Genomic DNA, 15,479 nt, shown 5'->3' with positions numbered 1-15,479 from the left:
GGCAAGACCCAGGGGAAGAGCCTTCTCTGTGGTGGCCCCGGCCCTCTGGAACCAACTCCCCCCAGAGATTAGAATTACCCCCATCCTCCTTGCCTTTCGTAAGCTTCTTAAAACCCACCTCTGACGCCAGGCATGGGGGAACTGGGATACTCTTTCCCCCTAGGCCTTTACAATTTTATGCATGGTATGTCTGTATGTATGTTTGGTTTTATAATAAGGGTTTTTTAACTGTCTTAATACTGGATTGTTATATGCTGTTTTTATTACTGTTGTTAGCTGCCCCGAGTCTACGGAGAGGGGCGGCATACAAATCTAATTAATAATAATAATAATAATAATAATAATAATAATAATAATAATAATAATAAATATTTTTGCTCGTTTGCAACAGGTAAGATTCCAGTTTGGCTGAAAGGCAGTCTGCTCAGATGTGGGCCTGGTTTATTTGAAGTTGGAGCAGAACCGTTTTATCATTTGTTTGATGGTCAAGCACTTCTTCACAAGTTTGACATCAAGGAAGGCCACGTCACTTATTACAGGAGGTAAGTTACACTTCCTGCCTGCAGTCCAGCAATTCATCAACTCTTACCAATTAATTAAAATCCAATTTACATTAAAATATGATTCTGTTCCAAACATAGAATGTGAATTTTTGACTGCTTAGGTTCTATAAAATGAAAATCTGTTTCAGAAACTGTATGGAGGAAATATGAGCAATGTAATGTATATATAGGTAGTCATTGACTTATGGCCAGTTACTTAATAAACCTCTGACAATCACCCCTGTGACCATGTGATAATAGTTTGAACACTTGGCAACCTGTCCACTTTGAACCATTGGTCAAACATGGCCATTTGTTGTATTCCACCATCATGTGACTGCCTTTCACGCCATTTCCCCCCAAAATTATGCCCATAGCAAACCAAACCTTAGCAACTGTAGATTCACTTAATGACCATGGTGATTTGCTTCACAACCATCACAACAAAGGTGATAAGGTTGCTCACATGACCAACCTACTTTACAATCTTCACAAGTTATGATCGTGATGGGCAGTCTCCATTAAAGTCATATCTTGAAAACATTATGGGGGTGGACATAAAAATGGAAACACTTGACTTTTTGGTATCATAATGTTTGAACATGTTCAAATCAATCAAAACTTGATAAATTTTAATGTTTTTTTAAATTCTGTTATTTGATATGTTTTTTTAAACTACTTTTAACAGAAATTTAAGGAAATTGGTTATAACCTTCTAGAAATGGCAGACCTCTCAGACTTTCAAAGAGGCCAAATTGTTGGTGCTCGAATGGCAGGCGCTAGTGTAACAGAAAGTGCCCGAATGTTTGGTGTTTCAAGAGGTAATGTCTCAAAAGTAATGACTGCTTTTGAAAGAGAAGGGAAAACATCCTCAGCCAAGCACAGGTCTGGTTGAAAGTCGAAGTTGTCTGAGAGAGACCGTCGGACTCTAAAGCGAATTGTTAGAGCAGATCGCAAGACCGCAGCTCCTAAAATCACTGCAGAGCGTACAGAACCCAGTTTCAACAAAAACTGTTCGAAAGGAGCTTCACAAATCTGGATTCCAAATCTGGATTTTCAAGGTTTTTCCATTTTTTTGTCCACCCCCTGTACCTGTACAATTCTGTTTGAATATCTTTATTCATGTCAGTGTTTCCTTTCAGAATTCTGTTCAGACAACATTTAAACCAGTAGTTTCTTTAAGAACTCTGCATGTTTGTTTCCTTGCAGCATTTGCTCTTTCAACATGAATATCTGCAAGAGGAAAGCATGGTTCATGCAGAAGTCAATTGGACTTCCCTATTGCAAGTAGTTCCATATTAAGCCCAAAGAAAGTAGGGTGGTAGTTGTCGGGAATGAATCTATTGCCTTTATCCAGATTAAATCTCTATTTGTTTGCCATCATCAATTCCAAAAGTCCTTCCTGGAACATTGCAACACTTTTTCCAAGATTATTGGGAGAAAATAAAAGGAGGACTTTTTTTCTTCTCATCTACATTCTGCTTCTTAGATGTTGGATGGAATATTTTCTAGCCTCATTTACGAACCTGGGATTGGGTTTCATCCCAGAGACACTCTGAAATATATTAATACAAGTGAGAAATGAGCTGGCAAGGTGTCAGTAGAATGGAATAATACATAATCTTCCCTTATTTCTCCATAGGTTTGTTCGAACTGATGCCTATGTTAGAGCAATGACTGAGAAGAGAATAGTAATCACAGAATTTGGAACATATGCGTATCCAGATCCATGCAAAAATATATTTTCCAGGTGAAAAAAAAAATAAAGGTATAATTATGGAAAGCCTGAAACATATTGTTGTATTACGCAGCAATCTAGAAATAATCAACTGTCTTTGTGGTTGTGTCCGGCAGATTTTTTTCATACTTCCAAGGTGTGGAGATCACTGACAATGCCCTGGTGAATGTTTATCCTGTGGGAGACGATTTTTATGCCTGTACTGAGACAAACTTCATAACAAAAATCAACACAGAAAATCTGGAAACACTTAAAAAGGTCTTTTTTATATATAAAGACAGAGACAAGTGAAAATTGAAAATGAGTATTGATGGCACACATATCACTTACAAAACACCTAAAATTGGAACAGTAATTGAAGTATTTATAGAGCATTTTATTGAAGTAGTCTTATACAGAGCTGTATATTCTATCTGTTGATTATCTCATTCAATCCTTTTCTAATTTGGTACAAGAAGAAATTACCAGAAAGCACCATTAAAAATAAAAATAAGATTGCTTAGAATTAGTGCTAGATCCACATTAGATTTTGTAATTTAATAATGGAAACAAAACTGATGTTGTAATTCCAGAGCAGTTATGTGGGATTTTTTCCTTAGTAACCATAGCTCAGTAATTGAATTGTACATCCTATTTATGACCAGTAAGTGAAGTGGGTACATCTCTTTCAACTGAATGTTATGTCCTGGATGCAGGTGGATGCAAGTGCACCCCTGAAATAACATTCTGTGGTCCCTTGTATCCATTCTATCAAACCCAAATAAAGTTTGGAATGGTGTAGGATCTCCTGCCATGGGCAAGAGAGTTGAACTAGAAGACCCCCAAGGTCCCTTCCAATCCTATTATTATTCTATGTTGTATGTTCTTTGAATCTTGTTTGTTTACATTCTGAAAGAAAATAGTACTAAGCTAGATAGAAAAATTATGACCTACTCCAAATTTACAAAAGTTGCACCTGTGGTTGTTCAGAAACTCATTCCATTGCTATTCCTCAAAGAATTTACAGATACTGCATATCTGAGTACCACATGGACTGTTTTGTAATAACATAAGTTTAAGATTCCTGTTAAGCTGCCTTCTATTCCCACCTAATTGATCAATCTACTCTAGTATGATTTATTTAAAAATCACAAAATACTAATTTTTAAGGATAAGCAAATTACTGTTTTATTTAAAATCATAAAATAGAATGTGCTTATAATAAGCACATTATAATGCATTGGAGACTAATGCATGGATTTCTCCAAAATGACCTTTCTGTTATATTCTTCAGGTGGATATCAGCAAATACGTTTCAGTCAACGGGGTCACAGCACACCCTCATATTGAAAATGATGGAACAGTTTATAATATTGGCAACTGCTTCGGAAAGAATCTTTCCTTTGCTTATAATATCGTACGGATACCTCCCCTTCAAGCAGGTCTGTTCACTTTCAAGAAGCAGCTGCTAAAATCAGAATGTTTCTCCTTTCCAATGCAGATTGGAAAGGAGATTTTTAGACTTTAGAATACAGTGGTACCTCGGTACTCGAACGCTTCCTTTCTCGTACATTTCGGATAACGAACAAAATTTTCGGCAAAAATTTGCTTCGGTATCTGAACAAAAATTCAGATACCGAACAGCCAGAGAAAATTTTGTTCATTATCCAAAATGTAATCCCGGCAGCTTCAGGGGGGCTGAGGAGCTCTCTAAGAGCTCCAAGCTGCAGGAAAGGTGGGGGCTGCTGAAATCTTGGCAGCTTCTGGGGGCTCCTTTCCTCATTGCTTCCTCTTATTACCTGTAAGCAGCTTCAAAAACTTTCTCCTTCCCTGTGGCTCCAACACGCGGCGATTTCCCTTCCAGTAGCAAGAGCGCCGGGAACGTCACATGGTGAAGGGAAGCTGACGGAGCCATCTCAGCAATTGCTGCCGCTCCAGCAGCTTCCCTTCATTACGTGACTTCCCGGCGCTCTTGCTACTGGAAGAGAAATCGCCGCGTGTTGGAGCCACAGGGAAGGAGAGTTTTTGAAGCTGCTTACAGGTAATAAGAGGAAGCAATGAGGAAAGGAGCCCCCAGAAGCTGCCAAGATTTCAGCAGCCCCCACCCTTCCTGCAGCTTGGAGCTCTTAGAGAGCTCCTCAGCCCCCCTGAAGCTGCCGGGATGGCAGCTTCTGGGGGCTCCTTTCCTCATTGCTTCCAGCAGCCCCCACCTTTCCTGCAGCTTGGAGTAGCGAATTTATTTATCCCATTGGAAATAAAGAAAATAGATTTAATTGGTTCCCAGCGAGTTAACAGGGGCTGGGAACCAATTAAATCCATTTCCATTATTTCCTATGGGATAAATAAATTCGGTACTCGACCAAATCGGTTGTCGACCACACTTCTCAAACGAATTGTGGTCGAGTACCGAGGTACCACTGTACTTTTACTTATGAAAAAAGGCTTTTCCTAATCAAAGAATCAAGACTTGTATTTAAATCCTGAATACTTATTTATTTGTAAGAATGCTCTTTTTTCTTTTCCTTTTTTCGTATGAATTTTCATTAAATTATCCTACACAACTTAACATAGATAAATGCACTAACCCTTGTATTGCCACCTCCTTCTCTTTCTCAGATAAGAAAGATCCAATGACAAAATGCGAAGTGGTGGTTCAGTTTCCTTGCAGTGACAGATTCAAGCCATCTTATGTGCATAGGTAAAAACAACTCTTCAAAAAAATGTATTTAAATACCTTAAGCACAGCTTTATAAAATATTTCTTTTATTTAGCATTTTACTTATTTAATTTTTTAAATCATCTAATAGCCAAAGAATAGAATCCAAGTTAAAACATATACAATCAAATCAAATAGAAATAAAACTACTCTTAAGTGGCAGAAGCAAGACATTCATTGAAAAACAAACAATATGCATTAAAACACTATTTTAAAATTAAACATGCAGTTAAAACACTATATAAATACCCTGGGAAAATAGAAAGGTCTTTACCAACGTGATGTAAGCTGGGCAGCGTGGAGGACATCATGGGAGAAAGCTTAAAATCCAGGTAGGTACATGAGGGAGAAGATGCTCCTTCAGATAACCTGATCCTGACCAGTCTAAAACTTTAGAGTTCAAAGCCAACACTTTGAATTTGACCCAGAAATGAATCAAATTGTACATGATAAAAGTAATAATTGTATTGGCCAGTTCTATTGATCAGTCAAGCTGCTTTAATTTCAACTAATGGAAGTTTGCAGACCAATTTCAAAGGCATCCTCAGGTATGTTTTGTAATAACCCAACCTGGAAATTACGAGAGCATCAGTAAGGGTCGCATGGCTGTCTCTTTCCAAATAGTTGCAGATTTTGGATAAAATGAAGCTGATGAAAGGCGGTCTCCTTCACTGAAGCTACCTGGACTTCTAGTGACTAGGTTCTGCACACACACACCCAGCTATGAACTTGCTCCTTTGAGATGAAGCTCCTTTCAGTCCTGCAGGACATCACCCAGAATTCTTGTCATATGTATAAAACAGTGTTTATCGAGTTCAAATTTGACATGGATATATTTAGCCTAACAAGAAGCAAAAAAGAGAGAAGCTATTGGCATTTGAAAAATGAACATTTTGAATCTCATGTACATATGCAAAATGCTATGCCATCTCATATATAGTACGATCATCAACTATCTTTCCTAACAGTTTTGGGCTAACTCCGAATTACATCGTGTTTGTGGAAACTCCAGTGAAAATTAATTTGCTCAAGTTTCTTTCTTCCTGGAGCCTTTGGGGAGCCAACTACATGGACTGTTTTGAGTCAAATGAAAAGATGGGGGTAAGGTGTTTTTTTAGTTCATTAGTCCTTTTGCCATGCTCTCTCTGTATGTGTGTGTGTGTGTGTGTGTGTGTGTGTAAGTGCGTGTGTATGCAGGTATGTGTAATTGTGTGTGTGTATATATATACATATTTAAATCAGCTGAAACTGACTTCATTATTAAAGCTATTTACACCTACACACAATTACACACACACACACATAAACATACACACAATGACACAAGAATAATATAGTTTTATTATTTAACAAAGTTTTAATAATATTAACTTTTAAAGGTATGGATGCATGTTGCTGACAAGAAAAAAGGGGAGTACCTCAACATCAAATACAGAACTTCACCTTTTAATCTTTTCCATCATATTAATACTTACGAGGATAATGGATTTCTTGTTGTGGATTTATGTACATGGAAAGGGTAGGTATTGAAAAACCTATGGGTACAGTTACAACTATAATTAAAAGCCATCTTCCTAGCCCAGTTATTGGACTCCAGGTGCCATAATCTTCTAGCTGAAAATATATTTGAAGAATGTTAGTTCAGAAGACTGGCTTTTGAGTGACTTCTATACATTCATTTGTTTTCAATTATTCTTTCTTCATATATTTGCAGAATAACATATTGCTTTCAGGGATTATCACATTAGTTTATTATTCTGTTCAAGTGAGTAAACAATCGCACAATAAAGTCAAGAGGTAGTTAATTTAGTGGCACACATAAAAATAGAAGTACAGGAATACAGGACTAGTATCAGTCTGCCTTTGGCAACAACAGTAAGGAAGTCTGATTGAATAGAAGATAAAATTCATTTTTAACAGTACAAGTGACATTTGTTAAAGGTCAGTTTTTCTTTTTAAAGGTAAGAAATGAAGGAGACTGTGTGTCAGCATACACAGAATGATGCTGTGATGAGAAAGAATTTAACGAAATATACGTGACTTCCCAAGATACTTGAAGATATTGAAAAAGTCCTGATTTGGCTAGTAGTAATAGTTACTTTTTGTTTTATTTATTTATATTTATTTATTTATTTATTTTATTTATTCAATTTTTATGCCGCCCTTCTCCTTAGACTCAGGGCGGCTTACAACATATTAGCAATAGCACTTTTTTAACAGAGCTAGGCTATTGTCCCCACAATCCGGGTCCTCATTTTACCCACCTCGGAAGGATGGAAGGCTGAGTCAACCTTGAGCCGGTGATGAGATTTGAACCGCTGACCTTCAGATCTACAAGTCAGCTTCAGTGGCCTGCAGTACAGCACTCTACCTGAAGGAGGCAAATAGATCCAACACACTTTTCTCCTATTTCCCCCACAAGAACAACCCAGTGAGGTTGGTTGGACTGAGACTGAGTGCCTGGCCAAATTACTCACTTGGCTTCGGATGCTAAGAAGGGGCGTGATCTCATGGTCTCCTGCTTTCTAGCCTGGTGCCTTAATCACTAGACCAAACTGTCTCTATATTTTGTTTGTAGCTGTACTTGATTTGGATGCCATTAACTAGAAAAATACAAATTTACATATAGTGATATTTTGGGCACATAAATTTCACTGACCCAGAAATTATTATTCTGCCATAGTCAAATAGGTTGCTGTTAGGCTAGACCCCATAACCTGTTGATGACTTTTTTTCCTCTATAGATATGAATTTGTTTACAATTACTTATACTTAGCCAATTTACGAGAAAACTGGGAAGAAGTGAAGAAAAATGCACAAAAAGCTCCTCAACCTGAAGTTCGACGGTATGTCCTTCCCTTAAATATTGAGAAGGTAAGAATTAAATATTATACTGTATATTGGAAAAAAAGACCCCTTAAACAAGATCTAAGTATTGCCCACAAGATCATATGCTGCAATGTCCTGCCTGTCAGCGACTACTTCAGCTTCATCCACAACAACACAAGAGCACACAACAGATTTAAACTTAATATTAACCGCTCCAAACTTGACTGTAAAAAATATGACTTCAGTAACCGAGTTGTCGAAGCGTGGAACTCATTACCGGACTCCATAGTGTCATCCCCAAACCCCCAACACTTTATCCTTAGATTATCTATGGTTGACCTATCCAGATTCCTAAGAGGTCAGTAAGGGGCGAGTACAAGTGCATTAGAGTGCCTTCCGTCCCGTCCTATTGCTCTCCTATATCTCCTATACCTTTCTTCTATTCCTATATCTCTTCTTCTATTCTTTCATTGATATGTTCTTTTACTATACCTTCTTTTCTATTATTTCTTAGATATATTTTACTATGAGTATCTCCTCTATAACCTTCATCATGTATTTTACTATGTGTATATAGATATATACCCACTAAAACCCTCATTGTGTACAGTGATCCCTCGATTAGCACGGTCTCGATTAGCGCAAAACGCTGCAACGCGGTTTTTCAAAAAATATTAATTAAAAAAATAAAATATTAAAATAAAATATTAAAAAATAAAAAATAAGTCCACGCTAGTTCTCTCTCTCTTTCTCTCCCTGTTGCCGGCGTGGTATATGAGAGAGAAAGAGAGAGGCAGAGGTCGGGCGCATTACCGGGAGGTGGAGGCGGCGTGGGGACGCTGGGTGCCGGGGACACCGAGGAGGGGGCGCCGGCCGCTCAATCAGGCCGGCAGGGAACAGAATGGAGCCTTCCGCGACGGGGCTGGTAAGGGGGGGAGCCGAGGGGGGAGCCGAGCCCAGCCCCGTGGCATTTGCTTTCCTCCCGCCCGCAGCCGACTGATCGTGGGCTCCTTCGCAACCTCGGAGAGCTTCCTGGTTTTCGTGAGCTTTCATGCCCTGGAAGCTCTCCGAGGTTGCGAAGGAGCCCACGATCAGTCTCGGCTGCGGGTGGGAGGAAGGCGAATCCCCCGTGGGCTCTGTTACATCTTCCGCTGCCAGCCAGGCCATGCTGGCGGCAGCGGAACAATCGCCTTCCTCCCGCCCGCAGCCGACTGACCGTGGGCTCCTTCCCGAGCTCCCTTCCTGAGCCTCCCGTTTTCTCTCCCCCCCCTCGCCCCTTCGCCTCCCTGTGTTCCTAGGAGAAGTGCTGGGGATTGAGGCAAGACAGACCTTCTGCTCCTCACCAGCACTTCTCCTAGGAACACAGGGGGGCGAAGGGGCGAGGGGGCGGAGAGAGAACGGGAAGCTCAGCATTCCGTCAGCCGCAGCGCTGGCTATCAACTTTTCTTTTTAAAACTGGGCAGGAGCTGACTTGCCTCCCCAGTGCTAAAAAGAAAAGTTGACAGCCAGCGCTGCGACTGACGGAATGCTGAGCCTCCCGTTCTCCCCCCCCACCTCGCCCCTTCCGGTTTCGGCGTTCGGCAACGGAGTCCGGCGCTGGGGCCATGCGGGGCCGCTCATCCAGGGGGGCGTGGACTGGCAAGTTGCCCTCCTTTCTCTTTCTTTCTCTCTCTTATACCACACCGGTAACAGGGAGAGAAAGAGAGAGAGCGGAGGGCACCTTGCCGGTCCACGCCCTCCTAGATGAGCGGCTCCGCATGGCCCCAGCGCCGCCCAGGGGTTTCCCCTTTGCCTGGGCGGCGGGAAGACCAAGGGAAGGTTCCTTCAGCCGCCCAACACCTGATCCGCTCCGCAGCGCGGCAACGGGGAAACCCCATCTTCGGATCCTCGCTGCTTCCGCGCTGCGGAGCAGATCAGCTGTTGGGCGGCTGAAGGAACCTTCCCTTGGTCTTCCCCGCCGCCCACACGCAAACTCCACCATCTGCGCATGTGCGGCCATGAAAAAATGGCGCACATGCGCAGATGGTGGTTTTTACTTCCGCATCCAGTATAACGCGGAAATCGGTTAGCGCGGGAGGTCTTGGAACGTAACCCCCGCGCTAATCGAGAGATCACTGTATTGGACAAAAATAAATAAAAAATAAAATATTTTGCAAATGTAATGCGTACATAATGCAATGTACATTGGGCTGGTTGGGTGTGTGATAATGTTCAGACATTGTTCGCAATATTATTTTCAAGCGAAATATTTTGTAATTTCCCCAAGAAAATACAAATACAATTCTCCCAAGAGGCATTTACATACAGGAATAATAAAAAAGAATGTTTTGAGAGAACATGGTTGAATTGGTGTTTCAGTTTCCCCTCTTAAAACCAAGACTTAAAAAAAGAGTTCCTGAGATATTGTTAAAAGAATAGGTGGAATGCTGAAAAATGGGGCGAAGTATAGAATGTTTCTTCTTACTTTCTAGGCTGACACAGGAAAAAATCTAATCACATTACCTAATACAACAGCAACAGCAGTTCTGCACAGTGATGATACCATATGGCTGGATCCAGAAGTTATTTTTTCAGGACCACGACAAGGTACGGCTAAGCTCAGCAAAAAGCAAAAAAAGACCATCCTAGCAAATACAAGAAACCAATTAAATGTGTTTATTTTGCTTTACAGCTTTTGAGTTTCCACAAATAAACTATGCAAAATATTCTGGGAAACCTTATACATATGCATATGGTCTTGGACTGAATCATTTTGTTCCAGACAGAGTAAGTATTACATATTAATAGACTAGATTTTTTTTTTTTTACAAAAAGGCAAAGAAAAGTCCAAATTATTTTATGTGGCTCACAGGAATATATAATAACAATAATTTATTAGATTTGTATGCCACCCCTCTCTGAAGACTATAAGTGCATCATCTTAAACTGTTTATTTTGCTATTCAGGTTATTTTTTACTTTTAAGTCTATTTCCAATTTAACAGAAAAAAAATATTGTTGCTCCTTTTTATCTAGGGTGCTTAGGGAGTCACACATAAGGTAGTTATCAAAGCCAAGTCTGGATGGCTATCTTTATTATAGGGGGAAAAAACATACCAAGTAGGAAATCTATATATAGCAACTATACAACAAATCTTTCTTTCAGGCCATAGTATATAGACAGCAGCCACAGATACTTCATTGATGGGACCCAGAACATGCCAATTCTGCCAGACTACATAAGCCACAGGTGTCAAACTCACAGTGTCACATTGCTGTCATGTGGCGTTTTGCAACATTTCCCCCATTTGCCGAGCTGGGGTGGGTGTGGCTTTCACGTGATCCATCCAGCCCAGTGGCCACCAGTTTGACACCCCTGATATAAAGTGAACAGCAATAATGGATCACAGGTGGTCCCTTAAGTCAGTGTTTTCCAACCTTGGCAACTTGAAGATATTTGGACTTCAACTCCCAGAATTCCCCAGCCAGCAAATGCTGGCTGGGGAATTCTGGGAGTTGAAGTCCAGATATCTTAAAGTTGCCAAGGTTGGGAAACACTGCCTTAAGTAACCAGGTGCTATGCCATGAAGGGCTTTTTTATTATTATTATTATTATTATTATTATTATTATTATTATTATTAATTAGATTTGTATGCCGCCCCTCTCCGCAGACTCGGGGTGGCTCACAACAGTGATAAAAACAATATATAATGACAAATCTAATAATTAGAATCTAAAATAACAATTGTACATTTAAAAATCTAAAAGCAAGGAACCCCAATATAAAAAACATACATACAGTCATATCATGACGCCACCATGAATGGTACCTGGAAGTTTGCTATTAAGCAGTGCAAAGCCTACGTTGCCTGACATAATTAAATGAGCATACCAAGAACCTGAAATAATTACATGGGCACACCAGAGCCTGAAGTATCACATGGGCATACCAAGTCATTATCATCTGTAGCTTTCAGATGTTCTTCAAGGGCAGCCCCAGGTATAGTTCATTGCAATAATCCAAACATAAGATAACTAAAGCACCAGCTACTGTTTTAAGAGCCTCTCGATCCAGCTATGGGCACAAATGGTGCATCAATTGAAATCTGTGCAAAGGCCAACATGGCCCCAGGTATCTTTTGGACTTACAATTCCTGCTTGAGGTGAAGCCCCAGCTCCAGAGGGCATAGTACAATCCCATTCAGAATTAAAGATGGAATATATCTGTTGTGGTTCAGCCTGAGCCAGATCAAAGACCAGCTGTGTCTCTGCTGGCTCCATGCCCGGAGGAGTCTGAGAGCGGAGGGGAGAGTTCTTTGCAGCCGGACAGTGGAGACAGCGGTCAAGAAAGTGAAGATGAAGCAAGGCCTGGGAGCCCTGGGGAAGGGCTATCTCAAGCAAGTAGCTTTGATTCTCTGGATTCCCTGGAGTCCCTGGCTGACGAAGCACAAGCTATCATTAGTATGCGGCAGAGACGCATAGCTCAAAGGAGAACTCAACTGCATAGATATTATCAGCGCTGAATGAGGAGCACCTGGGGGTTGGGTGTGGTCCTCATTAGCAGGGAAGGGTTTATAAGGCATGAGAACCATTTCGGCAGCGTGGAGTGTTATCAAAGAGAAGTTGGTGTTATCTGCATTTTCTCTCAGTGTTTTTGTTCCTGGCTCGTGGCCCAGCAGTCTTGAAGACCGGTGGGAGGTTTGTGTCTGTTAGCTCAACAGCCTCGTTTGGCATTAAGGATCCTGTTTTTGTGTATGAACAATTGCTTTCGTGTTTCTTTTGGAGTTCCAGTGCTTTCCTGACCTGTAAGGACATTTTCTGTTGGCTTCTTTTCTCTTTACCATTATAAAACTGTGTTTGGATTCAACCGGTGTGTCTGGCTTAACTTTTTGGGTTGGTCATAGCTTCCAGAGTGACCCAGACAGAACAATATCTAGATTAGTGTGATCCAAATAAAACAAAAAACCCTCTTAATCAAAATAGTTAAGTTTTAATGCAGTTCATTTAAATGCACTATAGCAGCAAGACACAACAAAATGCAGAGAACCAAAGCTTAAACAACCAACCTTAGCAGGATTATCAATACAAATGTAAAGTGTAACAATGGATAGTAGTCTCAAGTTACATCCATTTATTGAATGATCATTTGAAGTTACAAAGGCACTGAAAAAAGTGACTTATGACCATTTTTCACATGACCACAGCATCCTTGTGGTCACATAATGAAAATTTGGACACTTGGCAACTGGCATATATTTATGACGGTTGTAGTGTCCGGAGGTCATGTGATCACCTTTTGTGATCTTCTGACAAGCAAAAGCAATGAGGAAACCAGATTCATTTAACAACCATATTACTAGCTTAACAACTGCAGTGATTCACCTAACAACTGTGGCAAGAAAGGTCATAAATGGGGCAAAATTCACTTAATGGAAAATATATGAACTGATATTCAAAACATTCAAAAGTGCCATTTTAAGATTGGAAGGTTTGGGAACCAGAAGGTTTTGCACATCCTAGTAGTGATGCATTGACTGCTTTACCTGCCTTTTCAGAAAAATGCATTTTTAAAAAATGAAAATATTTTTTTCCCAGCTTTGCAAAATGAATGTTAAAACTAAAGAGACGTGGGTATGGCAAGAACCAGATACCTATCCTTCTGAACCAATCTTTGTTCCTCACCCAGAAGCTATAGAAGAGGATGACGGTAATGTTATGACATTTTTATTAAAGTTTTATAAAAAGGCTTTATCCAAATTTGGCTCTATACATATGAAAATAACTTAATAAATATACTTAATTTATATTCACTAAATATTCACAGGGGGAATAATTCAAAAAGTAGTATGTTTCTGCGTTACTGTATTTTCAAGCCTACTATCTGTGCTAAAGTCTTGGTGCTTCTTTGTTTAAATAATTTGCATTTATTTTGACACAGGTATTATCCTGAGCATATCCATCACTCCTGGCTCTGGACCAAAGCCTGCCTACCTTTTGATCCTGAATGCAAAGAATATGAGTGAGGTTGCCAGAGCACAAGTGGACATAAATATCCCAGTTACTTTCCATGGACTCTTCAAAAAAGCATGAGGCCTGTCTTGAATATACCTCAATCTTTCTTTTTTAATACAGTGTGCAGAACAACATAAAGAATTCTTCTAATTATCTGCCACTGATTTGCAAGATTAGTTTAACATTATCCATTTCCGGTGCTGAGGCCCAATTTTAATATTTTAATACTTAACAAAGTATCCTTTTTAAAGAATGCTTTCCTGACTGCAATGTACCATAAATAAGGATAATTAAATGTTGTTAGTACTTTAGATTCTGATGAACAGCATCAGCATTATAATCTCTGTAAGATTCAGATAAGCATTTGGTAATAGAACATGGGTGAAACACAAGAAATAACCTTGAATTCTAGCAGATTAAGTAGTGAATAATTAGAAATTAGTATTTAGCAAATTATTAATTTGGAAACAACATTATATTTCTGATTATAGTTTTAATATTTGAACATAAATTATTTTTAAAAATTTAAATGAAAGTTCATCTTTGTCATTTATCAGAGGAAATGATATTTTGAATTTGATCTCTCTGATACCTTAAACATCTTTATTTTACAAATGATGATTTGGCTAATAAAAATTATTTAAAATATGAATATTTGTTTTTTTTAAAAAAATATTCATTGCTTCTCCTTATCTTCAACTGTACTACAGTTGTCCCCGACAGTTCATTTGGTGATGGTTCAAAGTTACAATAGCACTGAAAAAGTGACTTAGAACCATTTTTCACACTTACAACCATTGCCGCATTCCCATGGTCACATAATCAAAACTCAGATGCTTGGCAATTGACTCATATTTATGACAGTTGCAGTCTCCTGGGGTCAAAGCCATATTCACTTTACCACCTTTTTGCTAACTTGATAACTGCAGTGATTCACTTAACAACCACGTGAAGAGTCATAAAATGGGACAAAATTCACTAAACAAATGTTTCATTTAGCAACAAATATGTTGGGCTCTATTGTCATATATCGAGGGCTACCTGTATTTGTATCTTCAGATTTAAACACCTATATAGCCAGAGTGTATAAATTCTGGGAAGTGAAAACCTTTATAGCTAGAAAAATGTTTTTGTTAATCAGTTAGTGAAAACAGATGAGAAGATCCCTTAAAAATATATTGCTCTACTTCTGGCACATCTTCAACTTCTCATTAATCTAGCATAAGGATTGGGGTGCTGAGTGTAGAAGATCCCTTAAAAAATATATTGCTCTACTTCTGGCACATCTTCAACTTCTCATTAATCTAGCATAAGGATTGGGGTGCTGAGTGTTAGTCTTTGGCATTTTAGAATTATTTTCAAAATTTAGTGTCAATTGCTTTAAATCTTTGAGACTTTTAAAAAGATTCTTGATTATATAAATTCTACATAATAGTGTTCTAATATTGGTGTCACATTGGGAAGTAAAACAAACATTTTGAAAGAAAGTCAGTAGCTTTTCTTCTATATTGTTGCCAAGATCACAGGTGGATGTGTCACAGTGGGCAGAGGAGTCAAGATTGACTTGAGCTGTCTGTGCTTTTACCTATAGCATAAAGATAAGAAAAACATATAATTTATTGATTTATTTAATTTATTGGATTTGTATGCCGCACCTTTCCATGGACAACCTATAAATATTTCT

At 39.2% G+C, this 15,479-nt stretch overlaps 2 protein-coding genes across 8 annotated transcripts in view; one reads left to right on the top strand and one right to left on the bottom strand.

Annotated features, from left to right (window-relative positions):
• The first annotated feature begins 2,215 nt into the window (after positions 1-2,215).
• RPE65 (retinoid isomerohydrolase RPE65) lies at positions 2,216-13,902 on the top strand. Its single transcript, XM_070746145.1, has 11 exons — positions 2,216-2,292; positions 2,397-2,538; positions 3,554-3,701; positions 4,876-4,957; positions 5,944-6,076; positions 6,355-6,494; positions 7,720-7,849; positions 10,276-10,390; positions 10,476-10,570; positions 13,379-13,490; positions 13,722-13,902. Exons 1-11 carry the CDS (start codon positions 2,216-2,218, stop codon positions 13,871-13,873), a joined length of 1,326 nt encoding a protein of 441 aa, XP_070602246.1. The 3' UTR covers positions 13,874-13,902.
• LOC139164243 (methylcrotonoyl-CoA carboxylase beta chain, mitochondrial-like) overlaps positions 12,754-15,479 on the bottom strand; it is a 33,543-nt gene continuing 30,817 nt past the window's right edge. For 5 of the 7 annotated variants that reach the window (XM_070746139.1, XM_070746138.1, XM_070746144.1 and 2 more), the window contains one exon: positions 12,754-15,380. In XM_070746139.1, coding sequence (XP_070602240.1) covers positions 15,084-15,380 — 297 coding nt within the window. In that variant the 3' untranslated portion in view covers positions 12,754-15,083. The remainder of the gene's footprint in view (positions 15,381-15,479) is intronic. The other 2 variants (XM_070746142.1, XM_070746143.1) reach the window with 1 other exon arrangement.

This window comes from Erythrolamprus reginae, chromosome 3 (assembly GCF_031021105.1).
Source record: "Erythrolamprus reginae isolate rEryReg1 chromosome 3, rEryReg1.hap1, whole genome shotgun sequence".
NCBI lineage: Eukaryota > Metazoa > Chordata > Lepidosauria > Squamata > Dipsadidae > Erythrolamprus > Erythrolamprus reginae.
Note: the sequence above shows the minus strand (reverse complement) of the source record. Positions and strands in the feature narration are given on the sequence as shown.

Excerpts from the sequence above, each read along its gene's own strand:
- RPE65 (XM_070746145.1), top strand. The coding sequence starts at position 2,216 with ATGACTGAGAAGAGAATAGTAATCACAGAATTTGGAACATATGCGTAT. Across the intron at positions 2,293-2,396 it reads TGCAAAAATATATTTTCCAG|ATTTTTTTCATACTTCCAAG; the intron begins GTGAAAAAAAAA and ends TGTGTCCGGCAG. Across the intron at positions 7,850-10,275 it reads TTCCCTTAAATATTGAGAAG|GCTGACACAGGAAAAAATCT; the intron begins GTAAGAATTAAA and ends CTTACTTTCTAG.